Below are 26467 nucleotides of genomic sequence, written 5' to 3'. Positions count from 1 at the left end.
CACGCACAGCTGTGCCCTTTCTCTAGGTCCGGCGCTGGACCTAGAGTGAACACTATGTCCACCATGTTGCAGTATTAACGCTATTTTCTTTTCCCATTCCTATGAACCTTGATCAACATATCTGGCTGAATCTGAGCACAAGCATCAACAATTCGTTGTTGCAGATGATAATGATCTTAAGGTAATCCCACTCCAACGGAGTTAAATCTGGGGATGTTGGTAGCCACTGGACTGAAACTCTCAGGCCAATCCACCTTTGGGGAAAGTGCACATCAAGATATTCTCTGACAATGAGCCCATAATGAGGTGGGGCACCATCTTGCTGGAAGAAATTAGGATATGACCCATCCTCTAATAACAATGAGGGAAAAATCTCTTCATCTAACAACCTTTTTTAACGTGCTGCTGTTAATGTTCCATCAACGAAGAATGGTCCCCCAATACGGGTACCCCACAAATCACACCATACCAACTGTTTTGCCGAGGCTACAACCCTACAGGCATCTATCCAGTGAGGGTTTGTCTCTGACCAGTACCTGTGGTTCTGTTTGTTTACCTCAACATTGACGAAGAAATTTGCCTTATCACTAAACCATAACTGGTGTGGAAAATGAGGGTTCAGTTGAAGTTGCTGTGTTACCCAGTGTGTAAACTCCACCTGATAGTCTGGGTCATCCTCAGTCAGGTGTTGCAACATCTGAATCTTGTAGGGGTGCCATTTATGTGTGAACAAAATTCTCAAAATGGCCATAAGACTAAAATATGGCAAGGAGTTTGGCTACTGCACTGTGAGTAATGGGTGGCCTATTTGGGTAATGTTGGTTAAAATCATTTGCAATAGCATGTGTGCTTCGTTCTCCAGATATCAGGACAATCTCAACACGTTAGTGCCATTGTCATTAATGTCACTACCTGCAAAAGAAAACTCTGTTAAAACTTGAGAATGAATAAAGGTATGTTAAAACGAAGAACACCATTGTTTTTCTTCGGAAATTCTGCATATGTTTGATATGTTACATGACTACCTTCCCAATTAAAAAATCAGAGTTGAATCCAAGATGGCCAACTTCACTGCATTCCTATTAGGTACTTTTTGGATTTTGATGGGCTTCATAGCATGTTCCTGCTCTGGGTGCCAATGCCACACCTCTTAATCCACCAGGCTTTTGTGGATGGGGGGGGGGGCATGGGATCGAGGAGGTGGGGAGCCCTGCCTTTTACATTTATACTGGGTCCCACAATTTCTGATGGCAGCCCTGTGTATATGCTTCTCTGATATAATCAATGTAAGAGTGGCTACATTTTACAAGCATACCTACATCAGTCCAATAAGGCACTGCTAAAATAGTAATATGTATATTGATGGCTACAATCTTCCCACTGCTTTCATATTACAAAAACAAGAATTATAAAGTCTATAGAGATATCTAGATTGTTGTCTGTATAATGTTTGAGTATGCAGCTTTGACCAGACTCTTCCTGTATACACCAAGTGGTACATCTGAATTTTGGCAGCACTCTTGGTAGTCAAGCCAATTACGTGCGAGTTGGCGTGTGCAAGCTGTTTTCAGGGCAAACTCACACTGCAAATTGCATTTGCAATACAATTCCAAACTTTCATTTTTGTTTCTGAGGAAACACGTGTTTTATTGTGCGCACCTCCCTGAGGGTGTGAAAAGGTAGGTCAATTCTTGTCAGGACATAGTGCAGAACCCCTTAGACAGCCGCCCCTAATGACTAGTTAGGCATTTAGAAGTTTTCAATTAGCTTAATTGGCCTAATAATTACTTGTCATTTTTGGATGTTTAAAAAAAAATGGCCTAAAATTTCCCCCAAATCGTATTTTTTGTTAGTTTAGGCAACCCAAATTTAATTACAATATTTTGTGATTTGAAAAATAATTGCTTTTATCAGTTTTTTTTTTTTTTTTTTTGTAAAAATATTTTTAAAGTGGCCTCAAATTACCCCTAGATCACGTTTTTTTTTTCCTACATTTTTTTAAATTTTTAAATCTTAATTTAATTAATTTGACATTAAATGAAAAAAGTTTGCGTTTGATCATTTGTTTTTATATATATATATATATATATATATATATATAAATAAAAAAGCACAAATTAGCCATTTGACACCATTTAAAAGCCTCCAGTCCTTTCCTTGTGCCCACTAACAGCCTTCTGTATGCATCTGCTAACGAAATTATAAATTTTTGGAGGTCCAAGATGGTCTCCCCACTTTTTCATGCACTTCTTCCAAGTCGCATGCTATGGGGAATTCGCACCCCCTCACTGCGAGTAGTGCGAGTTGGCATGGCTAATTGGATTGTGTGATTCTCGGGAGAGAGTATTCCTGCAAAGTGTGTGAGTTTCATGGGACAAACTCGCACTTGCAAATTCGCTCCTAATTGGATTGACCCCTTACAGCAGTTATATAGGTATGGTTTGCATAGTAAATCAACATATAGAAAGTGCTCTTGTAGAAAGGGCAGGAATAACCGCATGTACTGGAAATGTTCATGAACAATGCACGATGTTACTACCTAGATATTCTCTGCAGAGTACGTCACATACAATAGCTGTTGTCTGTAGCTAAACGCTTGCTTTTGCTGTTAGCTATGTGTGTTTACACGTAGTAATTGTCTGACATTTATTTATTAACAGTATTTTATATAGCACTCACATATTAATGCAGCGCTTTACAGAGAACTGTACTATTTTATCTTTTATTTGTAAAATATCAGTACATATTTGTGTATACAGAAAAGAAGTTGCTCACTGTCCGGTGCCATATTTCTATAAAATTAAAACACTCCAAATCCTTGACTAGGACATAATAAGCTATGCTGTTAGCAGCTTTGAATGCAGCAGCACACACACCTTATAAACAAAAACATATCCTTACATTATAGGAACTAGCTTAGTATATACAGCAAAGTACAGCCATGCAGATTCTCTGTCAAAGTATGGCCTCCATCGTAAAAAATGAAGCGTCTGAGTACGTAGCCACTTTAGTTGCACGCCCGCGACACTTCCATAGTGCAACTCTGTGTGCCTGAATAGCCACCTCCCATTCACCAACCAGGAACGCCGAATACTTTCCCAATACATTTCTCCACAACTGTGCCTCCATAAAACGCATGCGCTGTGAGACTTTATAGCGCCTTAGACGTATGCGCATCTTTTAAATCATTGTCCATTTACGTGAATATTTGCATCGTGTCCGACTCAGGATGAGCCCCATAATATCCATGTTATTTTGCCAATAATCTATTTCAGGGTGTTACAACGGATGGGTGGAATTGTATTAAGTGTCCCTACGGGTTGTCTTCAGATGGTAACTGCCAGTGCTCATTAGGAAACATTTTAGGTAAGTTTAATTTGTAATATTCCCTGATTTTTGTACTGTAAGAACATATGGTAAGTAATGTACACACTATGTAACTGAGCAAATTAAATAGAATTATTTCACTTTAGTGGAAAGGGATGTAAACGGCACCTTGCTGCATGAGGCTGGATGTGTCCCCTGCGATGGGTCTGAGCCGTCCTTTACAGCTCCAGATGCATCGGGAATGCGGTAAGTCCGTTATTAAATGGGTGATACTACTGCGCTCTGCAGCACTCACAATGCATCGCTCATAATCTACATTAATATACTTGTTCCCTTCTCCCAAAAATTATATTCTGCCAAAATGAGGCTAAAAATCAGCCCTATCATATGTACTGCACCAGCCCACATTTATGCCTGTGCTGGAAACGGCACTTATTATTTCTTCCTATATCCCACATTTCACAATCATTGTTGCCTACATGTAGACTTTATGTGTCTGTGGGATAAATTTACTAAGATGGGAGTTCTATTTAAGAAGTGATGTTGCCCATAGCAACCAATCAGAGTCTACTTCTCATTTATCTACCACCTTCTAGAAGATAATACATGGAATCTGATTGGTTGCTATGGGCAACATCACTTCTTAAGGCCGTGTTATGTAGAGTTGTGCTTACCCGTAATTACGTCTATTTTCACACTGATGGTTTACACCAAAGATAGGGCTGATGCAAGTGTACAGTGCTAATGATGTCAGCTATGATGAAGCATATGATCTGGGGGGACCCCTGACCGTAGAGATGTCTATAACTCTGTATACAGGTGAATTTGCGCATTTTGTTTCATGCACGCTATTCAGGTGCAGTTATTTCCAGCCCTTAGTACAACAGCATTCGGGTGAATATCCTCATTTATATCCGAGCATGGGTGCAATTACGGCTGACTTGTGTTTAGCACTGCATCGGCCTCAAGGGGAATAAGGTACAATGCACCAGTCGTTATGTGACAGCTCACCAGTTGGGGCCCCAGTGCTGCACTGTTCACTTTTCACTTTTCAAAATGTGTTAATGTGTAAAAATAAAAATCATGGTAGGTATGAACTAGTCAGACTCTTGAGATCTTCTCTGCCTAGTCATGTAACAGGCTTTGGTCCTCTGGTTGTGATAAACACAGTAAAACAAGTTCACAGATTTACAATGCAGTTGTTTTTTTTTCAAAACAAATATATTAAACTAAATGTAGAGAAATCACTGTTACGTAAGAATGGCCTTAGAATGGTCCATCATGTACATCGATGACGGAAAACCATTGATGGTCAATATTATCAATGAACATCTCTGCTTGTGAGATTCGGCAGCAGTGAGTCAAACAGAGAAGAGGCTACATGACTACTCATTTAGCCCAGCAGTAATATCTTCTGACTGCATAAATAGCAGCTACACTTACTACTATTAGTGTTATATAATTGTTCTTACCATAGATAGAAACTGCTTAACATACACATCCACTACAGACAGATGTGACCGAGGAAGTCTTGGATCCCCGTGCTCCCTTACTGGGTCCAGCAGTGTATGATGCCTCCCCCCAAGTTCCCCCACTTACATGTTAGGTATCTGATGGGAACAAGGTCTGTTTCCTCTAGCGCGGTTTAAATTACATCACCTGGCCGGCCTGCCAATCCAAAACATCCGGGTCCTAGTCATATGATTGGCCAGACCTATCAGCAGCCAGGTTGCCCTTTATAGATCATCCAATGCTGGTAAAGGATCACTACTCTACTAAGTGGATTTAGTGCTTTGGCTCCAGAATCCTGTGTACTTCTAGGATTCCTGCTCACTGCGATTTCCAAGTCTCCCGTGTTATTACCAGCTCCCTGTGATTTCCAAGTCTCCAGTGTTATTACCAGCTCACTGCTATTTCCAAGTCTCCCGTGTTATTACCAGCTCACTGCTATTTCCAAGTCTCCAGTGTTATTACCAGCTCACTGTGATTTCCAAGTCTCCAGTGTTATTACCAGCTCACTGTGATTTCCAAGTCTCCAGTGTTATTACCAGCTCACTGCGAATTCCAAGTTTCCGGTGTTATTACCAGCTCACTGCTATTTCCAAGTATCCAGTGTTATTACCAGCTCACTGCTATTTCCAAGTCTCCCGTGTTATTACCAGCTCACTGCTATTTTCAAGTCTCCAGTGTTATTACCAGCTCACTGTGATTTCCAAGTCTCCAGTGTTATTACCAGCTCACTGTGATTTCCAAGTCTCCAGTGTTATTACCAGCTCACTGCGAATTCCAAGTTTCCGGTGTTATTACCAGCTCACTGCTATTTCCAAGTATCCAGTGTTATTACCAGCTCACTGCTATTTCCAAGTCTCCAGTGTTATTACCAGATCACTGCTATTTTCAAATCTCCCGTGTTATTACCAGCTCACTGTGAATTCCAAGTTTCCGGTGTTATTACCAGCTCACTGCTATTTCCAAGTCTCCGGTGTTATTACCAGCTCACTGTGATTTCCAAGTCTCCAGTGTTATTACCAGCTCACTGTGATTTCCAAGTCTCTGGTGTTATTACCAGCTCACTGCTATTTCCAAGTCTCCAGTGTTATTACCAGATCACTGCTATTTCCAAGTCTCCCGTGTTATTACCAGCTCACTGTGATTTCCAAGTTTCCGGTGTTATTACCAGCTCACTGTGATTTCCAAGTCTCCAGTGTTATTACCAGCTCACTGCTATTTCCAAGTATCCAGTGTTATTACCAGCTCACTGCTATTTCCAAGTCTCCAGTGTTATTACCAGCTCACTGTGATTTCCAAGTTTCCGGTGTTATTACCAGCTCACTGAGAATACCATAATCACAGAATATTGCTATTATCGCCTATGCAGCTTCTCGCTAGTCCTGCTACACTCTGCAGTATTTTGCACTGCTACGACAGTCCACTCTGCAGCCACCGGCTTCATCATCTTCTGGGAATCTTCATCAGTAAGTATAAGTCCTGAATTGTCCGGCCAATCAACCTCGCCTCAATTCCAATTGCTATAACTGGCCTTCTGCTGGGTACACACTGGCTGATATATTGTGTGTGCATCAACAGGTGTGTACAAGCGTTGTGTCTGTGAACTACGTCGTTCACAGACCTAACCGGTCGGCTGTGCAGAACAGCCGATGGCCGAAATATCAGTCGACCACCCGTGCACTTGCTGCAGAGACCGCAGGTGACTGACATCTCAACTGGGCGGGCACATGTAAATGCCCGCCCAGTAGTGATGTCAGGTACGACTCATCGGGCCGACAATTGGTAAGTGTGTATGCACTTGCCAATCATCAGATAGGACGGCGGATCGCTGTTGTCCTAGTGTTTATCCAGCTTTAGGGGTCCTGCTCCGAATCCCAATCCTCCTAGTGCCCTTACATGCTGGGGCGCCGAGAGGGGGGGGAGCGGGTACAGATTACCGGGGCCTGGGCTTCCTGAGGGGCCCGGCGGGGGCCCGGGTCCAGCGCCGCTCCCCCTCCCTCACAGCAGCCCAGCACACAGCGTGTGCTGAGCTGCAGTGGAGACTGCTGTGGCTCCTGAGCAGCAGCCACAGCAGTCTCCTATGCCTGTGGGGGGGAGCGATCACACTGATCGCGCCCCCCTGGCTTTGAGCAGGGCTGAGGGGGCCCAGAGCGCCCCCCACCCCTGCAAATCTTTTTTTTTTTCGGGAAGGGGGCGTGGCCACGCCTCCCGCAATTAGGCCACGCCCCCTATTACCCGGGCCCGCCGCGGCTCTCAGCGGGTCTGCTTACATGCCCACTGTAGAGAACATGTTTTATGTAACACACATTTTATACCATAAATATGTAATGTTTAAGAATTGTGTAGTGTTAGAAGATGATAAATCAGCGCATCCGAAGCTTTCCCATAGGGCCCTCCTAACTCTTTTGCGAGCGTCGCTTGGACAATTACGTCCAAATCAGCTGAGCTCCATTCATATTTATTATCACCTAATACTTTCTCTATCCCTAGGTGTGAGAGATGCCATCAAACATTTATCAGTAAGAACAACTCGTGCAACTGTTATCAACCAAATATTTTGGTAAGTATATCGCATACATCCATCGCTCACATATCTGAAGCAAATTTATACATTGCCGATCGTTTAGAAGTGTTTTTGCCATCAGTTATAATTACTTAAAGTGCAAACAAGTCTGCAGAGTTTCCTTTGCTTGTGGCTATAATGTAACAACAATAAGTCCTATCCAGCAGTGGTGTGTGTCACACAAGGGACTAGCACTGCGGGAAAAGTTTCTCATATACATTAGGGAAGATTGCATAAATCTACAGGGAATGCTAAATTAGGCAAAAAAAATAAAATATTGATAAAAAACTTGATTCAGATCATGTTTAACATTCAAATATGTAGACTTATGGTGCGTACACACGGTCATACAGCACCACGATCAGATAACGATCATTATCTGATTGTCCTGCATGTGTTGGATGATCGTTATCGAGCATCCAACACATGCGTTAACCCTCTAATGACTATAACGAACCACGATTAACGATCGCGGGTTCCTTTAGTAAACAGGCTAACCTGGTCGATATCGACCAGGTTGGCTTGCATGCATGGGCGACGGTCGATGGTCGTCTTCGACCATTCGTGCCCGCGCATCGACCATCGTTTGGTCGTTTGCAGGGGCCAGAAACTGTACGATTGTATGATCGTTATCGTTAAAATCGTGCAGTTTATCTGACCCGTGTGTACCCTCCAATACAGTGACATACTGTATACAGTTTCCTGTTGTGAATTACATTTGCTTGTGTTCTACTGACATCGTATAAAACTACAGAGTGGAAACAAATACTGCTGATAAACAGGGTTTATTAGTTCTTCCATTACACTTTCTTTTCCCACATTTCCTAGGCTGATGGTATATGTTTCAATGGAGCTGGTCATATCCTGTCCAGAGTTCTGCCAACTGTCCGTTATGGGCAACTGGTAAGCCCTTGCATATTGCACATTTAACACCAGATTTTACCTGTTATTTATATTATATAAATATCTAAATGTGTATTTTTTTTTTGTTTCAGGGCATTTTATTACGGTCAGAGTTTTTTACCATTCATTTGCAGGCGTCTGCGGCAGCTTGTTTGGTGCGTATTGTGATTTCATATCTGTTCTATTTGCTTTCGGCCGTATGGGATTGATTGTTTGTTGCTCTAATATGGACAGTAGAGAAATTATTAGTAGTAATAAAATAATCTTGGCTGAAAAGAGCTAAGCTATACTGCATTGCATTATATGGAATATGTGTGTATGTATGTATACTATTAATATAATAAGAATGTGGTGTCTGTCTGTTTGTTCCAAGTTGGCGCAAAAACCACTGAACTGCTTTTCATGAAAACTGCATCATGTTGTAGTGGAAACTCCTAGAAATAATCTGCACTTTTTCATCTCGATCCGTCAAGTTAAAGCTGCGCAATAACAAAAACAAAATGTATTTACATCATCAATGTAAGAGATACAGTACAGTCAGGTGCATAAATATTGGGACATTGACAGAATTTTCATATTTTGGCCTCTATTCACCACCACAATGGCTTTGAAATGAAACAAACAAGATGTGCTTTAACTGCAGACTTTCAGATTTAATTTGAGGGTAATTACATCCAAATCAGGTGAACGGTGTAGGAATTACAACAATTTCTATATGTGCCTCCCACTTTTTAAGGGGCCAAAAGTAATGGGACAAACTAAACAATCCTAAATCTAATGCTGGCCATACACGCTGCAATTATCGGGACGAACCGCCTGATATCGGCAGATCGCCGCAATAATTGTAGCGTGGGGGGGGCGACCGAGGGTTAAATATTGCTCAGTCGGGCATGCTGAATTGTCCAGCATGCCCGTCCGATGCGATATTACCCGGTAAACTGTCGGCCGCATCGGGCAGTGTATGCCCAGCGCAACCGACAGACAGACATTTCCTGTGTTCCTTCCTCCGGGGGCGGAGCGCGGATGTCGGGCTATACACTGTGAGATTTCTCTCACAGTGTATGCCGCGGACATCTGCGGCTGGCAGCCGGCCAGATAAAATGTCTGTCGGTCTGACAGACATTTTATCTGGCTGTGTATGCCCAGCATAACTTTCACTTTTTAATACTTTGTTGCAAATCCTTTGCAGGCAATTACAGCCTGAAGTCTGGAACGCATATACATCACCAGACGCTGGATTTCATCCCTGGTGATGCTCTGCCAGGCCTCTACTGCAAATGTCTTCAGTTCCTGCTTGTTCTTGGGGCATTTTCCCTTCAGTTTTGTCTTCATCAAGTGAAATGCATGCTCAATCGGATTCAGGTCAGGGGATTGACTTGGCCATTGCATAACATTCCACTTTTTAGCCTTAAAAAACTCTTTGGTTGCTTTTGCAGTATGCTTCGGGTCATTGTCCATCTGCACTGTGAAGCGCCGTCCAATGAGTTCTGAAGTATTTGACTGAATATGAGCATATAATATTGGCCGAAACACTTCAGAATGCATTCTGCTGCTTTTGTCAGCAGTCACATCATCAATAAATACAAGGGAACCAGTTTCATTGGCAGCCATACATGCCCACGCCATGACACTACCACCACCATGCTTCACTGATGAGGTGGTATGTTTTGGATCATGAGCAGTTCCTTTCCTTCTCCATACTCTTCTCTTCCCATCACTCTGGTACAAGTTGATCTTTGTCTCATCTGTCCATAGGATGTTGTTCCAGGACTGTAATGGCTTTTTTAGATGTTGTTTGGCAAACTCTAATCTGTTCTTCCTGTTTTTGAGGCTCATCAATGGTTTACATCTTTTGGTGAACCCTCTATATTCACTCTTGTGAAGTCTTCTCTTGATTGTTGAATTTGACACATATACACCTACCTCCTGGAGAGTGTTCTTGATTTGGCCAACTGTTGTGAAGGTTTTTTTTTTCACCATGGAAATAATTCTTCTGTCATCCACCACAGTTGTTTTCCGTGGTATTCCGGGTCTTTTGGTGTTGCTGAGCTCTCTGGCACGTTCTTTCTTTTTAAGAATGTTCCAAACAGTTGATTTGGCCGCACCTAATGTTTTTGCTATCTCTCTGATGGGTTTGTTTTGATTTTTCAGCCTAATGATGTCTTGCTTCACTGATAGTGACAGCTCTTTGGATCTCATATTGAGAGTCGACAGCAACTGATTCCAAATGCAAATGTCACACCTAGAATCAACTCCAGACCTTTTACCTGCTTAATTGATAATGAAATAACGAGGGAATAGCCCACACCTGTCCATGAAATAACTTTTGAGTTCATAGTCCCATTACTTTTGACCCCTTAAAAAGTGGGAGGCACATATAGAAACCGTTGTAATTCCTACACCGTTCACCCGATTTGGATGTAATTACCCTCAAATTAAATCTGAAAGTCTGCAGTTAAAGCACATCTTGTTTGTTTCATTTCAAAGCCATTGTGGTGGTGAATAGAGGCCAAAATATGAAAATTCTGTCAATGTCCCAATATTTATGCACCTGACCGTAGGTGTGACACCATGTGCGCAGCCGTTAAGGGGTGGGGGGAGAGGTGCTTTGGACGTGCGGTCACTTGAATAGAATAGGCTACATAGCAGTCTGTGCACAGGACACACAGTGACATTGGTGTGAGTGCTGGGTGAGTAGGATAGGCTACATAGCAGTCTGTGCACAGGACACACAGTGACATTGGTGTGAGTGCTGGGTGAGTAGGATAGGCTACATAGCAGTCTGTGCACAGGGCACACAGTGACATTGGTGTGAGTGATGGATGAATAGGATAGGCCACATAGCAGCCTGTGCACAGGGCACACAGTGACATTGGTGTGAGTGGTGGGTGAATAGGATAGGCTACATAGCAGTCTGTGCATAGGGCACGCAGTGACATTGCTGTGAGTGGTGGGTGAATAGGATAGGTTACATAACAGTCTGTGCACAGGGCACACAGTGACATTGGTGTGAGTGATGGGTGAATAGGATAGGCCACATAGCAGTCTGTGCACAGGGCACACAGTGACGTTGGTGTGAGTGGTGGATGAAGGCGCTGCTGCCACCAGTCTATATAGCGCTGCTGGTCATGTGGACCACTCCCAGGACAGGACCCTTATGCAAAGCAATATAACTAGAGCACCTCAAGTAAAAAAAAAATGTTGTCAGAAGAGACTTCATCATGAGCAAAGCCGCAGGCAACAGCTAATGTCTGTGAAAAAAAAAATATAAGCTGTGTGTATATGTGTGTGTGTGTATAATATATATAAGCTGTGTGTGTGTGTGTGTGTATGTATGTGTATATATATATATATATATATATATATATATATATATATATATATGCCGTGTATGTGTGTGTATATATATATATATATATATATATATATGTGCTGTGTGTGTGTGTATATATATATATATATATATATATATATATATATATATATAAAAGCTGTGTGTATGTATGTATATATATATATATATATATATACCATGTATGTATATATATATATATATATATACAGTATATAGTATGCTCTGCACTCACCTAATTACACTTCAAACTGCATTTCATTTAAAATCATGGAGTGTTGGCTTCAAAATATTGCAGAAAATTGTTAAGCTGGACAACTGCGTCATAGTCTTCCTTTCTGGCCAGTCCCTACTGACTGACTCAAGCCGCGTATCCACTAGGCGATATAATGAACGATAGTGACATCATTATCCTTCAGTCGCTCATTATATCGTGCAGTGGATATGCCGTCAACGACCAGCGATACGCGCTCCTGCTGGTCGTTTATGATGTCGTTCATCGCCCGAACATGTTGTCCAACCTGACGATATCCTCAGCTTGTGCAGGTTCGGGGATGAGGGAGGGTGTCGGCACTGATAGGCTCAATGTCCACTGCACAATATATTGAACGATATCGTTATTGTTCAAACGTTCATGGGTTCAGTTCTACTAGCTCATAGGCTTATAAAGATGGAACCTCCCCAAGTATATCAATTAATTGCCACCTGGGGAATTAACTGACAAGAATTGGCTTACAATTAGGGAAATTGAGAAAGTGTGACCTCAAATTCTTTTTAAAGCCAATTGTTTGTTTAAACTTTTGTGGTCACATTTTCTATAACATAAGGTTCCAGTTCCGGACTGAAGCGCCTCTAACATTGCTTCTATTTGCCATGCTGTCCGCCCTCACCTGTACGTGCACGGGCATGCTTTTCCATGTAACCTGTCACTCCAATTCAGGCTCATTACACGATGTTGGTTTGTAAACAGCGGCATTCTTGCAACTAGTTGTACCAGTGACTATTGTGCAGGGTACCCATTACCATCTCATCCTGATTACGACCAGCTTTGCTTACTGTTAAAATAAAATAAATAAATCTTTGGACTTCTATATTGATATACACCAAGTGCTATTATACAGGTTATGAAGCAGAATGTGACTGGTAATTTCCTTACAATTGCCCCTCACTCGTACACCCCTTATATATGAGTCCCTTATGGATACAGTTGTTTTTGTATATACTTGTTATACTTCATATATGTACTGTACATACATGGTAAATACCATGTTTATAGCCATGCAATATTTACCCTTTCTGCAGCTGTACTCCAATCAAACAGCGTGCCAAGCCCTGGGGAACATGTGTGTATTGAACATGCATTCTACAAGTCCCCAGAGTGCCGATGCCTGCGGCCTATTCCGATACATATTCCTGAATACAGCTGCGCTGGGAGTGGTACATTCCATCTCGTTCTGGTAAGCCCATATCGTATTCTCATCAGCAGGGCAAGGGTGTGGTCCGTGTTCTATAATGTATTTCATCTGTCCAACACATGTCTCACAGGAGGCCAAATATCCCTTGGCTGTATTATGACGACCAGCCAGGCTTGGCAGCACGGGTACTTACAGCTTCTCCTTTCCCTATAAACTTCAGCTTTAAGTCCAGTGACCAGGTGGGTATAGGTCATCAAAGATAGATTGCAAAGTTATTATGTAATTGTTGCTGCAAGTCATTTTGTGTTCTTGAGATTTGATCCTATTCCTGCCATTTCCAGCACTGGCACAATGATATTAATATAATATTTAATATTATACTGGTTTCAAGTGCCTTGGCAATATACTGATGTAATTATGATTAAAAGATGATTCCAAAATCCAAGTTCTGCTTATTCTGATGGGTTTCTCTGAAGGCTCCTTTTGGTCTAGTGCTGTGATCCTTTTACTCCTACGAAGGTGCATCTTTTCCTAACAGCAGTGTTGTCGAAGCCCCTCCCCCACAAACTCCCTATATATATGATTGAGAAGTACACAGGTGAAGGGTGTCGACAAGAACAATTATGTTTGGTTTGGTAACGTAGGAGTCAGGAAAACAGTTTGGAGCATTCAGGGAACCTGTAATGTATTGTCTTTTATTAAACTTAATTGCCAGGGATTAAATAACTGATAACAGTGGGTAATAGCTTTCATTGACTTAGGTAAGAAGATTAAATACATTGTTTAATATCTTAACACTTGTCATGATACAGGGTCTTTCACATAAACATTTTGTGAATATCCCAATATGGCTTTTATAATTAATCGGTCCATATTTAGTGTTTTTTTGTGCTTGCACTCCTACTTCAAAGAGGTTTTGCTATGCTCGCCATTCTCCTATAAAGATGGTTTCTGTACTGGTTGCCATTTTGTTGATATCTTACCTAGTTAGAAACAGCAATGGCAGCCACTCTCCTACTGTATCATATATATCTTAGAAATATGCAGAAATGCCAGTGCAATATAACATCCAGCTGGAGAACCACAGGCTCCCCAAGAATTTTGTAGGGAGATATATTAAAAATATACATCTATTTTTTGTTACTTTTTTTTTTTTGCAACTTTAACAGTTTTGAAAACTAGAGACAGACAAAAATGCTGTTTTAACCCATAACAACTCTTTAGTGAGAGAGATTTTTTTTTTTTGTACTGCAGGTGATAAAAAATGAAAGCACAAAATGTGATCTTAGCAGGATATGCTGGCCGAAAAAGGCGCAGCTACTGGTTCTATCACTGGCTATTTGCAAAAGCTGAAAAATGTAAATGCTCAGCGCAGCTCTCGTAACATCGCACACCTCCTCATTCGCTGCTGTACCCATTTTAATGGGCCTGAAATGATTCTTTGCTCCAGATGATTGGCAAACCTTGGAGGATCAAGGTGTTTTATTTGAAATAAAAGATGAAAATTCTCTCTTATGTTCACAAATGTATTTTGCGGGAGGCCATACAGTAATGATGGGCATCATTTTGAGATGATCAATTTCCGTAGTTCTGTCTGATTCTCCCGGCAGACACTGTAAGTGGTCACAGAGCTACCATCAGCTCAGAGGCAGCGGTAATTGGTACCATTTTGGATGCTGTTTTCTCTGCTGAGGTCACTGTATATGGGAAGTGTGTGAACTCATTTCTGTACCAGCTTCTCCGGTACAGAAATGAGGATGTAACACTGGAGATATGACAGCCAGGGAATCTGGATTGCCCTTGAGTTATATACTAATATAATTGTAATTAGAATAGAGCTGCAATGTGCCAGTTGGCTGTTTTTCAGGTGACTTCCTTTTACAGAGGTGCACTTGGAAGCCTCAGGCCACGGATCTGTAACACTTTGCACAGCACTTATGCTGGGTACACACTGGAGAGATGTCAGGCCACGGATCTGTAACACCGCACAGCACTTAAGCTGAGTACACACTGGAGAGATGTCGGGCCACGGATCTGTAACACTTTGCACAGCACTTAAGCTGAGTACACACTGGAGAGATGTCGGGCCGGTTTGCCGTTTCGTAACGACAAATCGCCTACATCGCTCAGTGTGTACGCTCAGTATACGCGATCCCGCGGTCGCATGCGACGTCGGCAGGATTGATGTGCTGCACATCAAACCTGACGATATCGCTAGCGACCAATGGTAAGTTAATGAAGGACGGAATAGTGATCGTTCCATCATTCATTAACTCGTTCAAGAGTGGACAGTTCCCATGGGGGAACAAATGCCCTTTGTCTCTGTGTTTATCCAGCTTTAGACTATGAAAAAGTGGTAGGAGCATTCTCCAGTGTATGCTGCAAGTGGGAAAATAGGACATTTGTGTCCATTCATTTATTATATGTATATATATATATATATATATAGTGTGATGTGCGTGTGTGTGTGACGTATATTTCTTCACACTTTTATCAGATCACGTACATTGGATTACACGTGTTGCCAAATACTGACGTAGACTGGAGTATTAGACGGATATAACTTTGGTGATGTAGTGGACATAAATCTGCATTGTCTTCTAGACCCAGAACACAGACATGTCATTCTCAGCAGCTCTCTACGATGTGAGAGGAAAGTTCATTGGATGGAAGTCTCTGAGTGGAGGACTTTTGCAGGTAACATCTTAAGTGAAAAGAAAAATGCATTTGTTATTTACAGGTAAACTTAATTTTTTCCTTTCAAGGGCAGTATATGTTCTATAATATAATATAAGATCTGGACTTGAGTTTCCTGTTGCTTTTTATAGTAGTCAATGGCCCTCATTCAGAGCCGCACGCAAGCGAGCGCACGTACGTTAGGCGTACGTACAAAAATATTTAAATTCAATGGCTCGCTCGTATTTTCGTTCGCATCTAAAATTCCTCCCTAAACTCTGACGACCCCTCCTCTAACTAACGAGCGTACGAAATAGCGAGCGTACATCCCCGAAATGGCTTGAAAGGAACGCACGCACAAGTATAAACAGGAAGTGGCCTTGTCAGATGTCGATTACCTGCTCCTTTATTCTGCCTACCTCCATCAATCGTATCATGACAATCAATGTATCAATTAGCTTAATTGTTTGTTTTTTTTCAACACAATGCAAGAAACTTTACTCTTGTCTGTGTTTGTGTTTACCCGCAGAATACGTACGGATGAAACATTCGCTTTTATTGTTTAAAAAACATGTGAACCACAATTAAACAATTGTACTATTGCTGTGTATCCCCGCATATTTCCCTGGGTTCATTTCTTTATTTAAATTTGCTTACGCATGTCACTGCATCAAGCCTATCCTAACTCTCCAGAGATTTCTGGCCCTGTCGAACACATGACTCATACACTAACCAATAAAATTGCTCCTGTTAATTTCCAAAATACATTAGCCAATCAGAAAATTTTTACACACTTTATCAAAAATGATTTTTAAGAAAAACACCATTGCCATCATGAGAGCCTCCGCATTCACCAGGCGTGAGCTGCTGGTGCTTACGGAGGTCATGGATCGCCGGATCACCAGCCAGCCAGAACCCATGACCAACCGGCAGAAGCGCTCCGCGTATGCGGAGGTACGGTCCCGCCTGCGGTCCTTCGGATCACGCCGCAACATCGGGCAGCTGGAGCGCAGGTGGTCCGACCTGCAACGGTGAACGCCCCGCTTGCTGGCATGCTTTCGCATGCAGATCCTGGCAAGTAAGTGTTATGTATTGTGGTTTTAATGTTTGTGTTTGTGGGGCAAACTGCGTGTGCATGTTTTCCTGTCTGTTCTATTTATTATTTGTACTCATATCTGCGTCTGCATGTTTTCCTGTCTGTTCTATTTATTATTTGTACTCATATCTGCGTGTGCATGTTTTCCTGTCTGTTCTATTTATTATTTGTACTCATATCTGCGTGTGCATGTTTTCCTGTCAGTTCTATTTATTATTTGTACTCATATCTGCGTCTGCATGTTTTCCTGTCTGTTCTATTTATTATTTGTACTCATATCTGCGTCTGCATGTTTTCCTGTCTGTTCTATTTATTATTTGTACTCCTATCTGCGTCTGCATGTTTTCCTGTCAGTTCTATTTATTATTTGTACTCATATCTGCGTCTGCATGTTTTCCTGTCTGTTCTATTTATTATTTGTACTCATATCTGCGTGTGCATGTTTTCCTGTCTGTTCTATTTATTATTTGTACTCATATCTGCGTCTGCATGTTTTCCTGTCTGTTCTATTTATTATTTGTACTCATATCTGCGTCTGCATGTTTTCCTGTCTGTTCTATTTATTATTTGTACTCATATCTGCGTGTGCATGTTTTCCTGTCTGTTCTATTTATTATTTGTACTCATATCTGCGTGTGCATGTTTTCCTGTCTGTTCTATTTATTATTTGTACTCATATCTGCGTCTGCATGTTTTCCTGTCTGTTCTATTTATTATTTGTACTCATATCTGCGTGTGCATGTTTTCCTGTCTGTTCTATTTATTATTTGTACTCATATCTGCGTCTGCATGTTTTCCCTCTTTTTATGAATTTTTAATTCTACTGCTATTTTTTTTGGTTTTATTTCTTTTTTCTTTTTTTTTTTTTGTTTGTTTGCCCGGATTTGTCCATAAACTAAACGCAATTTATTTGACATATTTTAGGGGGACAGCCAAGACTCCGCCGTCAACGTCGGCGTTCCCGCCCACTCTCCCCAACCCCCAGCCAACACTCCACCCCAAATCTTTCGCCTATTCCCCACTCCTCCCCATCCTTCCCAGACCCTCTCCCGGAAATGTCGGGCCTCCTTCCCCTCCGTCCCACTTCCCCCTCTCCTCCACCCACCCCTCTTCCAATTACCCCCTCCCCGGAGTCCAGCATAACTCCGCCCCATTCTTTGGGGAATGACGGATCCTCCGAGGAGGATCATGGAGGTTTTGCCGGAACTCCCGATTTGTTTCCCGGTATGTTTTTTATTATTTTTTTTAAAAGCACAAACTGTTTGTATGTAATCATGTGTCGTGCCTTTCTTCGTGTTTTTGTGGCTTGACTTTTGTTGATTGTGAAGGTTTGCCTTTACCTCTTCCTGGTGATTTAAGCATACACATATCATACCTGTGGGAATTTGTACCTAGGCCTTGTATTTTTGCCAGCCCACCCTTTTTATTTATGTTTTTGGGTTTAGGAGTGATTTGTTTTTTTTTTAATGTTTTTCTGTGGAGTCCCTATTGTTGTATTAACCCACACACTTTTCTCACCCACAGAGGAACAGAGGCGTCGGCAAGAGGTGGCGGATGTTGTGGGGCAGATGCGCCACCATGTAATCGGCCTTCTGGTGGCCCTCGACCGGCTGTCTGGCCTCCTTCGGCATTAGTTTTTTTTTTTTTGTTGTATTTGCCAAATAAATTTTTAAAGACAAATATACGTTGTGGCTCATTTTTAAAAACCAAAACCAAGATAGTTTAGCCTGACATAAGTTCCTGCAAGGATTTCCCTTTTTTAAAAGTTAGATTGTGTTTTGTCTTTGTATGTCAAACAGACACCAGAAACACATAACAGTAACAATGTAATTTCCCTTTTTGGGTGTAGTGTCAATTTCAGATTTCTACATTTTCCAGGTTCCTACTTGGTGCGCAAGCTGCTTAGGCCAATCTTACAAATCCCAAGGTTGGGCCAGGCTTCCTTTTGGTGTGGATTGGAAAGCTGAAAACATATTTCAGTTTTGCTCAACTGGCGTCAGTACTGGTTTACCCCTTAGTCAAATGTAACTTGTGTTAACCTGGTTACACTTGCTGTTAACGTCCCAAAAAAGGAAGACCATTTCACTCTTCAAACATTTATTCACCACATAACAGAGAAAACAAAGTGGTCACTCCCAAAAAAAATACACAGTGATAAATTCAAATACAACACATACCAAGAAAAAAATAAATAAAAACACAAAATCAAGAACTGGTTGACGAAGGACCATGCCAACATGATTCCACAAACATGGCGTTGCGATATGGGTTCCAGAATATATGCCCAAAAGGACCAGATCCAGGTTTGGTAAGGGTAGCAGGAAGTAGTGAGCGTTGGAGTGCCAAAGATTATGTGAACAAACAGAAGATGGTGAGAAAATTATAAAAAAATTAGATGTTTGCCAAAAAAAACAAACACATTAGGTATAAACACTGGAGTTTTGAACAAACTTACCTAAAAAATCTGGCCACCACATCATCGCGTATGGCCCCCCCACATACTGACCTTCGACCAACCTCGGGGGGGCCATCCTCAGGTAAGGCATCCTCTGGCTGCATTGGGACACCACTCCTTATGGCAATGTTGTGAAATATCCCACACAGGACCACAATTTTCGACACCATATCCGGCACATACATGAGCTCGCCACCAGAGCGGTGGAGGCATCTGAATCGGCCTTTTAAAAGGCCGATACAGCGCTCCACCACTTGCCTGGTGGCTGTAAGTGCGGAATTATACGCACTTTGTGGCCCTGGTGTGGGAGCCAAATAAGGAGTGAGCAGCCAGGACATGCAAGGGTATCCACTGTCTCCTGTGAACAAAAATAGACCACATCAGGAACACTGTGTATCAAGCTTAACATTGTTATGTACTAAAGGTCTCCACTTACCCAGAAGCCACGCATCACCAGCTTGTAGGTTGGTTAATTTCTGCCATATCCCTGATTGCCGGATGACGAAGGAGTCATGTGCACTTCCTGGTAATTTAGCATTCAGGGACAGGATCTGGAGGGAGGCATCACATACCACCATTACATTCAGGGAGTGATAGTGTTTCCTGTTTCTAAATATTGCCTCCAGCCGTGCTGGAGGCTGAAGTGGTATGTGAGTACCATCCACAACCCCTATGATGTGTGGGAAGCCAGCTATTTGGTAAAAATTGGCCTTGGCCACACTAAGGGCACCCATATCCAAAGGCATTTTAATAAAATGATGGAGGTGCTTGAAAAGTGCCTCCATCACTGCCCTCAGGATCCGGGAAAAGGAGGATTGGGAGATGCCCGCCACTATTCCCACCGTTGTTTGAAACGATCCTGAGGCACAGAAATGTAACACCGCCATAAATTGCGTCAGTGGTGGTATTGCTGTTGGACTGTCAATTTGCCGCTCAAGATCACTTTCTATTAATGAGAGAGTGTCTATGATGATTTTGGGAGGTAGACGGTATCGTCTTAAAACCTCATCATCGGGCATTCCAAAAAGGGTGACACGTGTTCGAAATATCTGGGGCCTTGCATGCCTACGATGCCTACGCCTGGGACGAGTTTGAGGTTGGTCGTCTTCCGGGAGCAGGGCCAGAACAATTCGCCCCAGATCTACCTGAAATTCAAAGTTTACAATGTAAGGCTTTTGACCCACCCCAAAAGTAAGAAAAAACAACTTAGCTTTCTGATACCATCCATAGCTGCTTACATGCCGGGGTATTGTCATGATACGTATAAACTGTAAAAAAGGCAACAATGAGACTTCAAAAATTTAGAGGGTGTTTTTTTTGTTTAAAAATTGTTGCAAGCCAACACAGAAAATAGCGGAAAAACACATTTGGCCATCGATGAAAACTACATTGCACACCGTACGTCAAATAGGGTTCAAATGGACCCAAAAAATGGAAAAGGGAAAAGCAAAACTGGATTATATGATGAATAAGCCGTCAAAAATGCGGTAAATTATTCGCAAATGCAAGTCACTACACCAACAGTCAAAAATGCGGTAAATTATTCGCAAATGCAAGTCACTACACCAACAGTCAAAAATGCGGTAAATTATTCGCAAATGCAAGTCACTACACCAACAGTCAAAAATGCGGTAAATTATTCGCAAATGCAAGTCACTACACCAACAGTCAAAAATGCGGTAAATTATTCGCAAATGCAAGTCACTACACCAACAGTCAAAAATGCAGTAATTCATTCGCAAATGCAAGGCGCTACACCAACAGTCAAAAATGCAGTAATTCATTCGCAAATGCAAGACAAAAAATGGACTTACCCAACTCGAATATATAAGATGTCGTCAAAAAACTTCTTTGGGTCCGAAAACAAAAAAAAACTAAAAAAGATGAAATGAGTGTTAAACAAATTAACTAACCACAAAACAGAAGAATACACCAATTGGCCACAAATTTGAATGCACAAAACTTACCAAATCAGGAAAGGATGTTGATAAAATGAAAAAAATGCGAACGGAAAAACCAAAGAAATGTAGCAAAAACAAACAAAAAAACAACTCTCCAAAATCCTCCAAACGCAACCAACCAACCAAATCCAAACCACTTAACCAACAACACTCCAACAACCCCACCTCGAATCCACACACACCAAGCCATAAATAGTGTTTATTTTCCCGCACAAATTAAGGATGAATCATAGGGACGCACAATCAATGATGCGGCCGCAAACTAACGACGCATGTATAAATACGTCACGAAATCACATAGAATTTCTGGATGATTTCATGCTGGAAGCAGAGACATGGCTTCAAACCAGGGAAACAATGGTCAAAATTGCGGCGGTAAGGCCTTCATGCATTTTGTGTCAATGAGTATTTTAAAACATAATATTGTGCAAGTTGTGAAGTGGCTAAATCTGCATATTTACCCAAATAGGTGAGGAGGATGACATGGAAGAGACTGCTGGCCCCAGTCAACCCGCCAAAGCTGCAAAAAAAAAAAGGCAGCCACATTTCACAAGCAAGGAGATGGAGGTTTTGATCCAGAAGTGCGTTGACATCCTGCCCCAGGCAGCCAGGAATATGAGCCAAAGCCAGAAGTGGAGAATATGGGAGGAGGTCGCCGTTGCTGTCAATAGGGTGGGTGATTATGTCCGTCTAGCCCGGGATGTCAAACGGCGGTAAGTAAACACTTTCCCATCCTATAAACAAACCCCATTGTAAAAAAAAGGATAATGGTTCCAAATTCATTCCACAGATGGGCAGACTTCAAATATCGTCTAAAACAAAAACTTGCCGACAGGGCTAGGCATGCAAGGGGGACAGGTGGGGGTCCCACCCCTGTGTCATTGGAGTTGACAGACTTAGAAGAGATGGCACAGGGGTGTGTGCAGGCTGTGGAGGTGTTTGGCGTGTCCAACATGGATACGGACATGCCAGACTTTGCGGCTCCTCATGTTGGCCAAGGTAAGTCTTGTGATGTCACCAACTCAGAAATGCTATTGTGCCAATATGTAGATTCTAATGTGAGTCTTTTCTCCAATTTCCTAACAGAGACAGAGGCGGATGAGTCTGCTCCAGAGGGGAGCCTTGGCCGCAGAATTTCTGCTGACTCTGCAGGGGAGGAACCAGTACATCCGGCTGAGGACCCTGCAGAAGCCAGTCCAGGGCGTGCCCCCTCGCAGGCAGTGGGCCTCCTCACAGAACTCAATTTTAAATCGGATTGCCATACGGAGATTCTGCAGAGGATGGACGCCAGTCTGATACGGGTGGCTGAGGCCCTGGAGCAAAATGCTGCGGCCAACGTGACCATTGCTCAGGCCCTGGCGGAAAATACCAGGGCCAACATCCGCATCGCCGATGCCCTGGAGCAGCTCGTTCGCCAGCACATGGTGGAGCCGACCTCCCTTCCTGCCGGAACATCCAGATCCTCTACCTCTGGCACAACATCAGGCAATCCTCCAAATGTGCCTAGCCCTGTGCCTAGTCCAGAGGCCACAACATCTGCCTCTGGACAGGCCAGCCCGATGGCATCCCGGACCCGGTCTGGCGCCCACCCTCACCCAGCCAAACGGGCGAGAAAACGGTGACAGCAATGGCGACTTTTCCCACTTTCCTTCTGTGCTTGGCTCATATTCCTTTCTGGTCAAAACTTCCCTCTCCTTTCTTGTGAAATGTTTTAAAATTTTGTATTTACGCTTATGTTAGTAGTTATGTTTTTTTTTTTTTTTGATCAAATATCTTGGCCACAAAAAAAGGCAATACAATATTATGCCAATTTGTTTGTGTGTAAACAATAAATTAAAAACAAAACACTGACATTGTATTGTGACATTATTGTACAAATGGGTTACATTTAATCCTGGCCTTAAACGCAAAAACTGACCCTCTTTTTTTAAAAAAAAGGCCTCTTTAAGGAACGTTTAAAAAAACACATAGCGATGCAAATTCCACAGTAAACAAAAAAAAAGGGGAGCTAATTAAAAGATGATGACATTATTGTTACAATAGGCCATAACCACCAAATTGTGGCCAAAATAAAAGCCCAAAAATGTACGCTAATTGATTATGTAATCATGACATTAGCAGCTCTGATTTCCACCTGCGTACGCTTTTGTGCTATCCCAATAAACTGCTTTCCAAACACATACCAAGCCGGATTTCAATCCAACACTAATTACTTTACTGACCAGCCACGATTAATCGCTGCACCATCGTGGAGTCCCGGGACGGAGGAGAAGGCCATCGCCAATGTGGTCGAGTAATCCTGACCCTAAGCTGTGCGAGCATTTTGAAGGGAAAGCGGATGTTCCAGTGACGTATGAGACGGTCCGAACACATTTGACGTTCGCATCTGCTAATGTATGTACGCCCCAAAAACGCCTCGCCACGCCTGCGTTTTTTCATCTCCACCCCCGTCAACACCCAAAAACGCCCTGTTCTGTCAATCACATTTGACATGTCACTTCCTGTACGCTATTTTAGGAACGAGAGAAAAAAAGCTCGCAATCTGCCGTACGCACATGCGCGGTGTAACACCGACGCATGCGCGGTTAGTCAACATCGGAACGCAACGAGCGTACTGTTGTTAACGTGCGGCTCTGAATGAGGGCCAATGTCCTTCCAAAAATACACAAGTTATCAGAAAGGGGATGTAGTGAGCTAATCACTAATTAGAGTGTTGACAAGCAGATATGCTAGCACTGCACTGTACAGCATTGTGACCATCTCCGCTTTACAAACTTAAACATGGTGTGCCATCATGTTTAAACTCCAAAGCCGACACAGTTACACTGCTTTACAGTGAGGTACTAGCATAATTGGTTGGACATACCACTGTCCCTCTTCTTCTTTTTGTTGACATTCTAATTAGTCATACCCATATCTTCAGTAAGCTTCATTGCGGTTCTTAGGGGTCTATTTACTAATCTGTGTTAGGAGATAAAGTGAACGGTGATAAACTACCATCCAATCAGCTCCTAACTGCCATATTTCAAACACAGCCTGTGACATGACAGTTAGGAGCTAATTGGCTGGTACCTTATCACTTTATCTCCTAACAAAGCTTAGTAAGTAGACCCCTAAGTCCTGTTGTTAGTCCTGTATACAGATATGGCATCTGGAATTCAGAATGATTTAGGCTATGACATTTCACTATAGTCTACCCCACACTGCTCCTGATATTTCCCAGCTATTCAGCTATCTAGCAGTGCTCCTCCAAGTGACTAGCAGAGGTGCCGAGTAATCATGCCTGTGTGATAATAACAGCAGCTTATTTCTGGCTTATTGAAAAGGAAAAAAAAATCAGAATTATGTGTTTTCTTAAAAAAAAAAAATTAGTTTACTTGTACTTTTCATCTCACATGTATTGTACTTTCGGTATTGTGACTATAATCTGAAAGTTTATTCTATAATTAATGCAGTTAATTTTCTACACAGCTTTGCCCTGACACTGCCAAACGGTTGGATGATGCGTTCACTTTTGGAACAACATATGAACAAAATGTAAGAACGGGATGATATTGCTCACCTGCCTGTGGTGATGGTATATTACTGTATTATTGTAGGGTTCCATTTCCATAGTCAAATGTCCCTTGTAGTCAGGGAAATTTCAGTTAGTACCTCAGTGCTGACATAGGGGTCTATTTACTAAGCAGTGTTAGGAGACAGAGTGAAATGAGTTAAGGTACCAGCCAATCAGCTCCCAGCTGTCATTTGCAAACACAGCCTGTGAGATGGCAGTTAGTTGCTGATTGGCTGGCACCTTATCTCATTTCACTTTGTCTCTTAACACTGCTTAGTAAATAGACCCCATAGTGTTTTAGGGGGAGTTGTATTAAGCTTCCCAATAAGTGGGGAAGTGGAGAAGATTCCCCTATAACCAATAAGCTTCTACCTATCATTTTATAGAATGTGTTTGGTAAGTGCTACCTCAAAGCTGATTGGTTGCTATCAGCGAGTTCTCCACCTCTCCACTCTTTAGGAGGCGTGCTACATCTCTTTCTTAAAACCATCTACCGGTACAATAGCTAATAATAACTATAAAAAAAAAAAAGGTCCTGTTTAGAAATGTTTTCTTTTAATCTTGTGTAGTGTGAATTATCTGTCTCCAAGATCCTGCAAGACTTCCCCGAGCCTTTGTTCTATGATGTGTATCTGACTTTCCGGGGGAGTGATAGACAGCAGAACATCTGGCCTGTGCCAGTCCTGAATCTAAATTTGCAGCACAATGACCTATTAGTTAATACAGGTAAGTCATCAAGCTAGAATGTATATACATATGGCTTTAGTGTTTGTTTCTTAGCGTGACCTTCTCTGTCATCCTATCTGGGAGACACTGGATACCATGAGCGTAGAGGGCGCTGTTCAAGGGCCAGCCACAAGCACAAACTAAACTTGTTTGTAGGCTGCCTCCCCCCCCCCCCTCTACATCCCATACTGCCTTAGTTTTAGATTAGTATATTTTTTGTGCCAAGGATCTGGCACCATTGTACCTAAAAGAGCCTAAGGTCATCGCCAGGTTACATTTTAACCAGGATATTATGAGTGATGATTCGTCCTCTGGCAGCAGGGATACTCTGGCCTGCCTGGATGTTGTCAGAGTCTTGCGGATCTATGTAGAGAGATCTACTGTTTACCGTAAAACGGACAGCTACCTAGTGCTCTATGATGCGCACAAGAGAGGGTGGCTCGCAAATAAATAGCCAGTGGCCAGCTGGATCATGGCGACCATGACCCCAATTACAGATCGCCTGGTGGCCCATTCTACCAGAACGGTGAGCATCTCTTGGGCAGCATAACATGGTGCCTCTGTGGAGCAATTATGCAAGACAGCCATCTGGTCCTCGATCCATACTGTTACGAAGTTCTACAAATTGAATGCTTTTTGTAGCCAGACACCATTTTTGGGCAAAAAGTTTTTTGCACAACCATAGCTGAGTGTAGGATGCCAGAGAAAATAGGACTTTTGGTACTGACCATTAAATCCATTTCTCATAATTCATCTGGGGGATATTGAGTTCCCTCCCATTCTGCGTTACACTCTGTTTTAATTCTCTCTTGTTTGAGTTTTGTTTTTGTTATGTCTAGCTCTTATGGACTTATTAAGGTTCAAACTAGGGCACTATGGGATGTAGAGGGGGGAGGAGGTTGCCGACAAACTGGTTTAGTTTGCACTT

The 26467-nt window shown here is 42.3% G+C and overlaps 1 protein-coding gene across 1 annotated transcript in view; it reads left to right on the top strand.

Annotated features, from left to right (window-relative positions):
- Positions 1 to 26467, top strand: part of TMEM67 (transmembrane protein 67) — a 67206-nt gene that overhangs the window by 9951 nt on the left and 30788 nt on the right. The window contains exons 3-12 of the mRNA XM_088471503.1: positions 3276 to 3366; positions 3474 to 3573; positions 7327 to 7396; positions 8228 to 8302; positions 8395 to 8457; positions 12957 to 13111; positions 13200 to 13308; positions 15674 to 15766; positions 24729 to 24794; positions 25383 to 25539. Coding sequence (XP_088327629.1) covers positions 3276 to 3366; positions 3474 to 3573; positions 7327 to 7396; positions 8228 to 8302; positions 8395 to 8457; positions 12957 to 13111; positions 13200 to 13308; positions 15674 to 15766; positions 24729 to 24794; positions 25383 to 25539 — 979 coding nt within the window. The remainder of the gene's footprint in view (positions 1 to 3275; positions 3367 to 3473; positions 3574 to 7326; positions 7397 to 8227; positions 8303 to 8394; positions 8458 to 12956; positions 13112 to 13199; positions 13309 to 15673; positions 15767 to 24728; positions 24795 to 25382; positions 25540 to 26467) is intronic.

The sequence above is a fragment of the Taudactylus pleione genome, unplaced genomic scaffold (assembly GCF_031769625.1).
Source record: "Taudactylus pleione unplaced genomic scaffold, aTauple2 ptg000114l, whole genome shotgun sequence".
NCBI classification, from domain to species: Eukaryota; Metazoa; Chordata; class Amphibia; order Anura; family Myobatrachidae; genus Taudactylus; species Taudactylus pleione.
The sequence above is the reverse complement of the archived record's forward strand: the minus strand, read 5'-3'. Positions and strand labels throughout refer to the sequence as shown.